The 11,245-nt window shown below is 42.1% G+C and overlaps 2 protein-coding genes across 2 annotated transcripts; both read right to left on the bottom strand.

Annotated features, from left to right (window-relative positions):
* Positions 1-346: 346 nt before the first annotated feature.
* Positions 347-4,984, bottom strand: bpifcl (BPI fold containing family C, like). The gene is made up of 15 exons (XM_077721515.1): positions 4,752-4,984; positions 4,510-4,624; positions 3,579-3,710; positions 3,049-3,204; positions 2,915-2,978; positions 2,747-2,807; positions 2,535-2,626; positions 2,232-2,408; positions 1,665-1,724; positions 1,436-1,600; positions 1,097-1,164; positions 984-1,026; positions 843-906; positions 678-754; positions 347-608 (listed from the first exon to the last, which is right to left on the bottom strand). Exons 1-15 carry the CDS (start codon positions 4,852-4,854, stop codon positions 549-551), a joined length of 1,437 nt encoding a protein of 478 aa, XP_077577641.1. The 5' UTR covers positions 4,855-4,984; the 3' UTR covers positions 347-548.
* Positions 4,985-5,294: 310 nt separating this feature from the next.
* LOC144203999 (vesicular inhibitory amino acid transporter-like) lies at positions 5,295-9,895 on the bottom strand. Its single transcript, XM_077727672.1, has 2 exons — positions 9,157-9,895; positions 5,295-8,442 (listed from the first exon to the last, which is right to left on the bottom strand). Exons 1-2 carry the CDS (start codon positions 9,523-9,525, stop codon positions 7,243-7,245), a joined length of 1,569 nt encoding a protein of 522 aa, XP_077583798.1. The 5' UTR covers positions 9,526-9,895; the 3' UTR covers positions 5,295-7,242.
* Positions 9,896-11,245: the final 1,350 nt, after the last annotated feature.

Below are 11,245 nucleotides of genomic sequence, written 5' to 3'. Positions count from 1 at the left end.
TTTTTAAAAAATTACAAAAATTCAGGTTATGATCTCACAACCAGAATTACTTTTTTTTTTAAAGTGCCTGTCCCCCATTTGCATTGTTTTGGTTGGAATGTATAAAATGGTAAAAAGGAAGAAAAATAACAGCCAGATGTGAGTGCCAAATCTGTAAAATTACATTATGATAGTCATTTTCTTGCATGATCACCTTTAACAACATGCCTACAAAGTATACCGATAGTTTAATTTAAATATTCAGTACAATAGGTTCATTGAGCCTAATTCTAATTTTGAAAAATATAAAAATAAACAGCACTAGATAATAAACCAGTAACATTGAATTGACAGCACAACATCCCTGTGCAGTTGTTGAATGTACTTTTTTTTATTAGAATTCTGATTTCTTGTGCAACGTTAGTCAGAGAAGAAACTTGCCTATCATGTAAAATGAAAGAAAATCTTTACAAGAACTATAATGATTCAGGAATATAATGGATCTCTGGTATGCCGTCCAAATAGAAAAAGTGCATTGGGTTTCATTAGGAAGTGGCAACATCCTCAGCTCATCTGAACATCGCGTCTTTAGTCACCAGCTGAGCATCAGAAGAGAAAGCTACGAATCCCTGTTTGAAGAAGACAAAATGAGGTCACAAAGAGGGAATGTCTACATTTGATTTTGCTTTGCCACCGACCTCTTCCACAGTGAGAAGTGAGTTGACCAGCTGTGCGTGTGCTGTTCGAGGTAAAGCAAAGCCAACGGCGAGTTTCTCTGCAATGCAAATCCGAATGAATCACGTGATCAGCATCTACTTTCTGCCCAGTGGCACAGCACATAAACGTCAGACACGACAACTCACCATTCAGCTGAGGCAAGATAGCTATTTGCATGAGCATCACCGCCATGTTTTCCAAAGCATCCGTCTGCAAAGATCAGCATTTGTCACGAGGTAGGCCATTTTAGAAGGGATGGCATATGCACAGTAGGAATAGACCACTACCTTAAAGGGTCCTATCTCACTTTCTCCAAGATTCATAGAGAAGCTGCTTGCAACAACAATCGAGTCACCGCATGACTTGTACATGGAAATCAAGACGGGTTTATTGGACTCACTTGTGCATCGTCACCGAGCCTTTCAGTCGCCCAACATCGACCCGTGCTTTGCCTTTGAAATTGGAGTTCTTCGGGGAAAAAAAAAAACAGGATTCACCAAATGTTTTGCTTTTGGTTCATCTGAATATTTTTCACATCTGCCCCGTTTGGTTTGCACTGAACGCAAAAAGTTGAGATGTGAGTCATTGGTTTCTTTGAGAGGTATGACTACATTGAGAAGTTTTCATAAACTTGTCATTGAGACAGTCCCTGATAATTATAGGACCACATTTTGTGCCATATAGCTATGGACAAACCTTTATACGTTAAAATGAAACAAAAACAACAAGTAGCGCTCACCACGCAGACTTTAAAGAGAGGCGTCAGGGCGGTGCCCTGAATTGCAAAAGCCTCAACGGCACCCTTGGCGCTCAGCACGACAGCCCCGGAGCGAAAGGAAAACATGGGAATGTCTGTGGCGTGAATGTGCAGTAACATCAGCAAGTCTGGAAACATCTTGGGGAGCTGCAAATAGAATCATTTTGCGTTACAATGCTGTTTTTGTTCATCCAAGTTACTGGCTAATTACCTGTGGAATAAAAGGGCCCATAGAAGATGTGTTGAGGCGCACAGGAAAGCTTGGCGGTATCTGAGGAGGGAATGAGACATTTAAATCAAATGGGGATATATGAAAAAAAAAATACACTATATTTATAGGCCACTAGAAAGCAGAGCTTACCTTTGGGGGGTAAATAATACTACAGTCCTACTTCTACTTACAAATGTTTCAGGTTACGAAATTTTTATATGTAAATGATGGACTCGAGATACGAAAAAAAATCCAAGTTACGAAATCCCCCAAAAGTAAATGCATTTCCTTCTCCGTTATTTCATCTTGAATTCCCCTTATTAAGCGATTAAAGACTACAATTGCGACGTGGCACATATTTTAACACACGCACACACAGGGCACACGTAAAACTCTCAAATGTACTACAAAGTGGACGGCTTTCAAAGTGGACAAACACGGGTATTACAGTCACATTTGGAGATTATTTCGCTGGCCAGAAACTATTTACCATAATGAACGAGGTATTACTGCATTGCTTCTTCCTCTGCAAAGTGGGATGATCTGCTTTTTTAAAAGTGAACTTACCATGCTGTCGTTAATGAAGACCTGTAGTAAATTGGATGAGTAGTAGCTGAAAGAGGCCGAGTTGAGCGTAAAGTCAGATAAGCCGACGGACAGCATGTAACCTGGCCGCTGGAGTACGCTAAAAGCTTGAGCCACAAATGGGGGATCCCTTGGACATGTATTACTGTGGATTTCCCCCTTGAACACATTTCAAAATCATAATCATAGCATGTCAATTGTCATCACTCTTATACTAGTAGTCAATCTAATAATTTTTGACACACAATGATTGAACCTTAGATTACATTTTTTTTAAATCCCGACCTTGAGTCCAAGGTGAAGATTTTTCATATGAACGACAGGCTGGTCAATTAAAGGCAAATCCAGTGTGACGTCTTCATTCAGTGGAAAGTTGACTGAAAGTAGAGTTCAAATAATTGGATGGCTTGTGTTTTTTTCCATTTTAAAAAACATTTTAAATAGGTAGGTAGTAAGCAGTAAGACGTCTTTTCCCCCAAATGTTATTTTAACAATACCATTCATGTCCTTGAGATGGTTCTCCAGGCTTGCAATGACCTCCTCTACTGCCGAGCATATCTGGAATGATCAACGCAATGACCTCGTTTTACTCATTTGATCTGAAAATAATCGGCTTGATTTTGACAATTTCTGTCATGACCCAAAGAAAAGCAAAAATCCCTCACCGTGGTTGGTAGTTGTTTTGTCAGGTGGTCCTTGATTCGACCCTCTAAAAGCCTTTGAAACCAGCTAAGGAGATGTGTATTCTCATTGTACCTTACATTTCACCACAAATGTGTAATCTGAGAGCGATACGTACCTTGTCTCGCCATGGAAACGTAAGTCAACATCGCCCGTTTGAGCGATGCAGTTGACGCTGGTTAAAGACATGTGTCCGTCAGTGTCCATTCCCAGCTTGACTGTGGAGATCAGGTCCACTCCAAATAAAGCCATGTCAAACGAGCCATTTTCATGTCTAAAAGTCCACCAAAAACATGCATGCTAGGCTAAATGGAAACTCTACATTGCCCCTAGGTATGGGTGTGAATGTTGTCTATCTCCTTGTGCCCTGCAATTGGCTGGCCACCAATTCAGGGATAGACTCCAGATCCAAGGCCCTCGGGCAATTGGCGTGGTTCCATTCCTACTAATGCATTTCCATGTATGATTTTTGGCCACAAATCTTATTTATTGTTCTTTTAAGACTTAAGGGTACCATATGATCTTCAAAACCCTTTGGATTCAAGGGAGATGTTTTTGAGCAAATGGCCAATATTGAATTTCCATTGAGTAATATTGTGGCTGATGCAAATTTCCAATATACTACTTGTGATAGTTCATTGCACTTACATGAACCGACAGTTGGCCTTCCAGTCTCCGGCAAGTGCGACATTGAGACCTATTATGGACATCTTCAAGCCAGATGTGGCTTGGTAAAATTCTACAGATGGCTCTGGAAAGTCACACTTTCTGACGGTCACACTAGAAGAACCAGAGAGAGACACAAGGCCAATAGCTTGTGTGTTATTTATAATAGCATACAATATGTATATACTATATTTGAGATCATCCCAATTCAAACTAAATGCTAAACAAAAATAATTCTATTTAAATATCTCATTTTTCACCGACTTTACGACACAAAAATTTGAATTTCACTGACCGTAAACAACCTTCAGTTTGCCTGATGGAAAAAAACGTAATTCACTAATTTTCTTCTCAAAAACTTATGAAAAAGATGATTTGATTCTCTTAAAATTGCGAAAAAAATGAGAAAAAAACTTTAGTCTTGTCATGATATGATTTAAAATCTTGTAATATTACAATATGGTTTTATTGTTCGTCATATTTTATTTTTAATCTTGTAATATTACAATCTATAATGTTTTGCACTTCATTTTTCCCACGCCACACTGGTTAAGATTTCATTGTAGGGAATATGTATTTTCTCCACTAGAGAGCATTCCTGCTTTTTGGAGAGTAGGAAACGGATGATTTTTTTCTCTATTTTATTGGGGAAATACTTTCATGTAATGTGTAATATATACTTTTTTTTAAATGTAACATTGCCAGCAGTTACACATTACTTCATGATTCTTTTCACCAAATACCCCTTTTATACTTGTACTTGAGTCAATGTTTGGAGGACTACTTTTACCTGAGTATAATATTATAGTTTTGGTTACACTACCCACCTCGTCCTTATTTGGTCATTAAGATATTTTAATAGACTGATTAAGGAACAACTCTATATGTTTTAATCCACATTTTTTGTTATTACCCTGAAATGGTGTATTGTATATTGAAGAGGAAGCCCAAGTTAATTTTTCCACTAATATCGGGCAGGGTGCCGTGTTCCAACTTGTCTTGAATCCATCCTGCAACCACGTGCCTTCCTGAGAGTCACAACACACGTAGAAGACTTTTACAAGGTCTTTTCCAAATTTCTTAACTTTTGTCAAGACAAACCGCCGATTCATTTTCTTCATTTTTGAGACGCGTTAGTAATCCGATTGAGCTTACCGTACTGAAGTCCTTTGTCGTTCAGGACCACTTGCATAGCTGGATTTTGGCCACAGGAGCAATAAATGAGCGGGAGCACTAATATCACCCACTTAAGAAACATTTTGCTCCAAGAATGATTTTCAAATTATTATTGTTATTATTATTTTTTACCATTAACAGACTATTACATTTAGATGGAATCCTTTTTAAGTCTGCTCCGAATGTTCAATTCTTGCAATTGAAGTATCGAAGCTTCCTGTGTGGATTAGAATTGAGAAGTGAAACTTATAAAAAGCATATGACTGTTTTTTCTTTGTTTTTTGGGGGGAAATTGCAAAAACAAAATGAAATGAAACGAAACTTAGTCTCAATTCTCCCTTTTCTACAACCCTATTCATATTAAATAGTATACAGCCATTAAAACGTCAACAAAAGATCGCCCTGCTTGGTTTGTTTAATATTAGGGCCTAAAAAGTCACATGTTGTGGAAGAAGAAACATTTGAATGGCTTGTTAGGGAAATAAAAATGAAAAGAAAAGCAATTTGAGGTTCACAATGAGCAGCCATAAAATATTCCATTTATTTATCGCTTGTTTCAACAAATACTCTTTCTCACACACCACGTTTAGTTCCATGAAATCACAAAGGACCGGGTCAACGGGGAGAGAATATCATCCGACAAACACTTTGCATACGATACGACAAGGAGCCACTTGTTTGCACGTCCAAAATTCACTCCATCCAAAATGACGTTAACCCAACCAAATTGCCCAGTTTCTACCCAGGTAGAAAAAAACAAAACAAAAAAAAAAAGCACAAAACGAGCCGACAAACCATAAATAGGATTCAAACGACGACACACAAGATATTTCTTTCGTGTTTGCCCCCAACTATTTCCATTCTTATTCAATGTCAATCAAGGATACCGAAATTTATGCTAGCGTACCACTTTCTACTCTCGTAAAATGGGCGGAGCTATCGACTTTTGCCATTTGTGATTGGTCAAAATTGGAATTAGCTTCTTCGTTCTGGAAACAGGACCCAGATTGGGATTTATCCTTCCATGTAGCCCATAATGAAGCGGACAAGACATTTCCCGGAGTGCTAGCAACCGAAATTTTGAGTTTTAAGAAAACACACACACTGAAAAAAGGCTTTTTATGTGCCCTCATGCAAACTCTGGCCGAGGTGGAGACCTTCCAGAATTCATTTTTCTTCACTTGCATAGAGATAGCTAATGATAACTCACGATTGTGCTAAGTCCTTTTTCAGTACCGTTGATGATGTTTCAGTCGCCTTGACGACCGTTGAAGTGCCAATCCATTTCAATTGGATTGGACATTTATCGCCCTCAAGGATTTATTGAGGATAAAAGTCAGTATAGCGCTTCCTTGAGGATCAATCATTTACAGCAAGACAGTATAGAAAAGCCATGTTTTTCTTTGGAAATGGGAAATGGCCATATGATAATATTATTGTATTCTTTTTGACCCATCTTTTTTTTTAATGAATACATCGTTTTTCAAAGGGTGTGAAGCTCTTCAAAAGTCATTATCAGGGCCCGAGAAAAAAATAGGTGTCATTTGGGCATCCCTTTTTTTCAATATGGAATTTTTTACTCTAAAATGGCTTTGTAAACTTAGGACTTCTATTTTTATATCTTTGAAAACAGGAAGAGACTGACTGTGTTGGTAAATAGTCTTCATTATTACTGCATAGGATGATATTATTGTTTGTTCTTATTAGCCTCTATTTTTTTAATGATGAAATCATTTTTTCAAAGGCTATGAGCCCCTTCAAATGTCAATTTGACATACCTGTCAACTTTTTTTGGATCATTTTCAATTTTGTATACCGTATAATAACTTACGTACATTTGTTTTGTAAAACCAATCTCATTTTACCCATTTCGGATCGTCTCAGTCACTAACTGCTAATTGTATTGTCATGATATCCAAAGGCGTATTCCCCGTCCACCCGACTTTTTCCACTATATAAATACCATATTGTGTCAGAAAGCCGTCCATTTTGCAGAAAATTTGAGACTTTGACATGCGCCCTACGTGAGTAAATACGTGCCACGTTGCATTTGTACGTTTTTATATGCTTAAGAAGGGGAACTGCAATCATTAATAAGGGGAGGTTGACAGGTATGTAATTTGTGGACGTTAAAAGAATAGCCATCTTTATTCAGTCTATGAGGAATTTTCCCTCCACTCTACGCCTTTCTAAATGGAGGATGGAGATTGACTGCTTTGAAGGTCCCCCTCCCCCCAAATGATTGTTGAGTTTCTTATTGCACATTTTCACAGAGGCAAAAAAAATCAAACCCAGAAGATTTCCCCACAAGATCCTCTTAGCAGGCTTCTTTGTTGGCGGTGGAAGGAATTGGGGGGAATGGGGGTGGGTTTTTTTTTTTTTAAGATAAAGGCTCTCTCTTCTCTCTCTCTCTCTCCCTCTCTCTATCTCTCTCTCTTTCTCTCTCTCTCTCTCTCTCTCTCTCTGTGTCTCAGTCATGGATATTGTACCTGTAGGCCTCCACCAAGCCTTCGACGGAGTGGATGAGACCGGAGATGGCGCAGATGCCCCCGATGACGAAAATGGCCACGTCGAAGAAGACGTGGTGCCAGAGGAGCTGGCGCCACTGGAGCTTGAGGTGGAAGAGGCTGGGCAGCAGGAAGCAGAGGCCGGCCCCCGTCAGGCTGCCGGTCAGACCCATGAGGAGCGCAAAGTGGGGCACGAAGACGGCCATGAGCAGGGTGAAGACCACCAGGGCCACGCGGAGGCCCAGCCCCCAGGACTTGAGGCGGCCGCCCGGCCCGTAGCAGTCGGGGAAGGGTCCCCGTTCGCCTCCGTCGCCGCCGCCGCCAAACAGTGACTTCTCCAGCACCTCCACGGCGGCAAAGAAAGGCAGCGGGTAGGAGAGGAGCGCCTTGGCCACCAGGAAGAGGTTGACCACGGCGCGGATGGCGCTGGGCAGGTTGTCGGTGATGACCTCTTTGGTGGCGTCGGCCCAGGTCAGGTAGGCCACCAGGGCGAAGAGCCCCTTCAGCACGCAGGCGGCGATGTGGGTCCAGTCCATCATGCAGTGGAACTCGGAGGGCTTCTGCATGTTGCCCTCCAGCGAGGGCAGGAAGATCTGCGAGGTGTAGCTGAAGACGATGATGCCGATGGAGATGGGGAACTTCTTGACGTCGATGTAGAACTTGACCTTCTCCCAGGCCCACTCGCGAGCCCGCGACAGGCAGTAGGCGATGACCAGCACGTTGATGACAAAGTGGGCCAGCGTGCACAGCAAGCTGAACTTGGACACGGCCTTCAGGTTCTTGAGGAAGGCGCAGGGCAGCAGGGCGGCGGCGGCCACCACCGACCAGGCCTTCTGCGAGACGGGCAGGCCGGGGAAGCTGTTGTACATCAGGTTGCCGCTCACCACCACGTACAGGATACATGTCATGACCAGCTCGATGATCTGGGCCACGTTAACCACGTGGCCCCCCAGGCGGGGGAAGCGCGGCGCGCAGCAGGCGTTGGCCACGTCCACGTAGGTGTCGCGCACGCGCACCCTGACGCCGTCCTCGTCCTCCTCGTACAGGCAGGCGATGAGGATCTTGCCCGTGTAGCAGCACACCGCCGCCGCAAAGATGATGAGGAAGAGGCCCAGGTAGCCGCCGTGCAGGATGGCGTAGGGCAGGCCCAGCACAAACATGCCCTGCGGACGACACCCGCCCAACGGCCCACCTTTTCATTGCGTGGCCTTTATTTGCCGAGTCGCCCCGTAAAAAAATACGTCGTGACGCATTCAATCGTTGTAGCCAAATAGCGCTTATCCTAACTCATTGTGGAATTCTATTTTTCCGTCTCATTTCGACCGTTGCCATATTTAAATAAATAAATAAATAGATAAATGGAAGGGAAATTCACTCAAAATTATTAATTAATACATTCTTTTGTATTTTTTTCATTCTTATTCCTCCAAAATGAATCCAACTAAAAAGAATAAATCATAAATGCAATATAAATGCAGTATTTGATTTATTGACGTCCAATTCGACTTTCACCGACCAGTTGAAAACGCATACATTTCGACCTTGAGCTCATTATATATTACATCATGGTCGAATTCTTTGACGCTGATTGGCTGAAGGAAATCATGCAGCTAGATAGTGGTCGAACGCCCACGCGTGTGCCCAAATATGGTCACGAGGGGATTGGGGGGGCATTTGGTGGAAGGAATTTGTTTTTTAAAATTATATTTACATTTTTTTTTTTTTAAAAAGGAACCAATTCCGGCCTTTGTCATTAAATTGTGCGTGTTGAGAATGGTGCGTTCAGGGCCCAAACGTACATCATGTTCAAGGTGACTTTAGAAGGCCTAAAGAAAATTCAGGCCCCCAATATAATAATAATAATAATCAAAATGCACCTGAATAGCATTAGTGACGTTCCATCCAGCCTCCCAGGACGTGATTTGGGGTTTATCCTCGTCCAGGGATGGTCCACTGGGCTTGAAGGACTGGCGCCTGTCCCCGGTGCCGTCCCTCTGGTAGTGAGTGTCCCCATCCTCCGGGCTGACGCCTCCCTCGTCCCCTTGCAGGACGTCCATCTGCATTCCCTGCCTATAGTCGTAGTCCAGGTCGTCGCATTCGGCGAATCCCACGCCTTCCTCGTTGGTGGCGGCCTGGAAGCCCAGGCGGGCGAATACGCCGCTGACCTTGGCCTGGGACTTGTTGGAGACCGTGTGGGCCGCATTGGTCAGCTTGTTGCTCAGCTTGTGGCGGATCAGGTGAGCCATTTCGTCCGATCGATGGGCTGACGGGGTCAAAAATGGAGGCCACAAAACGGGGGGAAAACCCCAAAATGATGGATTTTTTTGCCTTCCGGGTCAAGCGTTCACTGACGCCGATGCTGCAAAGTCATGCCGGTTGTCCTCAAGTGCCAAAAACGACACGAAAACGACACACACAGGCGCACAAAAAAATCCTCAGCCGCTTCTCTTGGATTGTCCGTCCATTTTGAGGACCCCCCCAAAAAAGCACGTTTAGGTTAAGATTAAAAAGCTCATTTGAACGATGAGAAAAGGAGAAATTTGAGGCTATATTTAGGGCGGTGCAAGGATGGGTGACTGCGTCGTGAGAGGACAAGGAGAGCGCGCGAGAGAGAGAGAGAGAGCGAGAGATGAGGGGGAAAAAAAGAGAGAGAGAGATGATCAAGCCAGTCACGACAAATCACGTGAAGAGTAACAAAAAAAATCCTTGCGCCATTCTAACATGCAAAATATGAATGAATGACGGCCCCTTCATTCGAATAGATCATTATTGTTTCAATATTTTAGAAAAAATACTCTCCCTATATTAAAATGAATACTATACATTTTTTCCCAGTCATTTCATTCCAATATTTGCTCCCACACTTTTTTAAACAGTTGCATTTATATTTGCATGGCACATTTTTGCAGAATAAAAGGAAAATGTCGTTTTATTTATTGATTGAATAGGATTCCATGTTTTCTGCTTCTAATTTCTGCACGTTTGCGTATTTTGATGAACACTTGAGGGTATTCGAATTGGATTTATTTACCTTTTTTATTGGCACCTTAATTTGCACAATGAATGGATTTGGTTTAGTGTTTTTATTTTTTGCAATGATCCAAAATGAGCGGCCTTCTTCTTTACGAGCAAAATGGAAACATCTTTCTTCCAGATGAGCAGCAGGCGGTGAGCATGCAACTCGTTGCTGATATGATGAACACGCCGCCAGCAAATAGACACCACCCGCTCTTCTGCACGCACTCAAAAAAATTGCATGCAACATCTATTTCATACACAAAGGCCTCCAATTTCGCCCCACACAAAAAAAAACAGTCTTCACTAATAATTTTCATGCAAACCTAAAAAATAACAACGATAATATTTCCCAAACAAACACATGCAATCAACATTTTTAAAAAGGGGTACATGGGGGCCGACTAAATATTGGACTAGTTAATAGAAATTATGCATATTTTTATGCTCGGCTTGCATTTATGCGGCCCAGATGCTGTTTGTGGTCAGCTTTCACTGACTGTGTTGGCTTGTGTTAGTGTGTCACCCACGTCTGGGGCACGTGCAAGTGTGTGTGTGTGTGTGTGTGTGTGAGTGTGTGTGTGAGTGTGTGTGGGTGGTGAGGAGATATAGGAGAAACCTCCGGGCATCTCTACCCTCCCCCTTCATTCACATCATGCACCAACTAAATCGGCTGCAAATGTCACATGTACACACGCAAAATATAGAAATATGGGCACGCCATATTTGGATGGTTAAAAAAATTATAAAAATAAAAACAAACTTGATTTTATTATTATTGTGATGCGGATTTCAAAACGTCACAGCTTCAACGAGATGTTGTTTAGGAATAAAGCAGGAGTATTTTTGCCATTTTTTTCTGTAGAAATGTTTGTGTGTGTGTGTGTGTGTGTATGCGTGTATTTTTGTATGTGTGCGAGTGTGTGTGTTTGTGTCTGTGTGTGTGTGTAT

Source organism: Stigmatopora nigra, chromosome 1, assembly GCF_051989575.1.
Source record: "Stigmatopora nigra isolate UIUO_SnigA chromosome 1, RoL_Snig_1.1, whole genome shotgun sequence".
Lineage (NCBI taxonomy): Eukaryota > Metazoa > Chordata > Actinopteri > Syngnathiformes > Syngnathidae > Stigmatopora > Stigmatopora nigra.
Note: the sequence above shows the minus strand (reverse complement) of the source record. Positions and strands in the feature narration are given on the sequence as shown.

Bases quoted from the DNA above. Each gene is read 5' to 3' on its own strand.
- LOC144203999 (XM_077727672.1), bottom strand. From the start codon at position 9,525: ATGGCTCACCTGATCCGCCACAAGCTGAGCAACAAGCTGACCAATGCG. The intron at 8,443-9,156 runs GTGCATTTTGAT...TGTCGTCCGCAG, and splicing joins ACGTCACTAATGCTATTCAG to GGCATGTTTGTGCTGGGCCT.
- bpifcl (XM_077721515.1), bottom strand. From the start codon at position 4,854: ATGTTTCTTAAGTGGGTGATATTAGTGCTCCCGCTCATTTATTGCTCC. The intron at 907-983 runs GTAGTGGTCTAT...TGATCTTTGCAG, and splicing joins GTGAGATAGGACCCTTTAAG to ACGGATGCTTTGGAAAACAT. The intron at 609-677 runs GTCGGTGGCAAA...TTCTTCAAACAG, and splicing joins CACTTCTCACTGTGGAAGAG to GGATTCGTAGCTTTCTCTTC.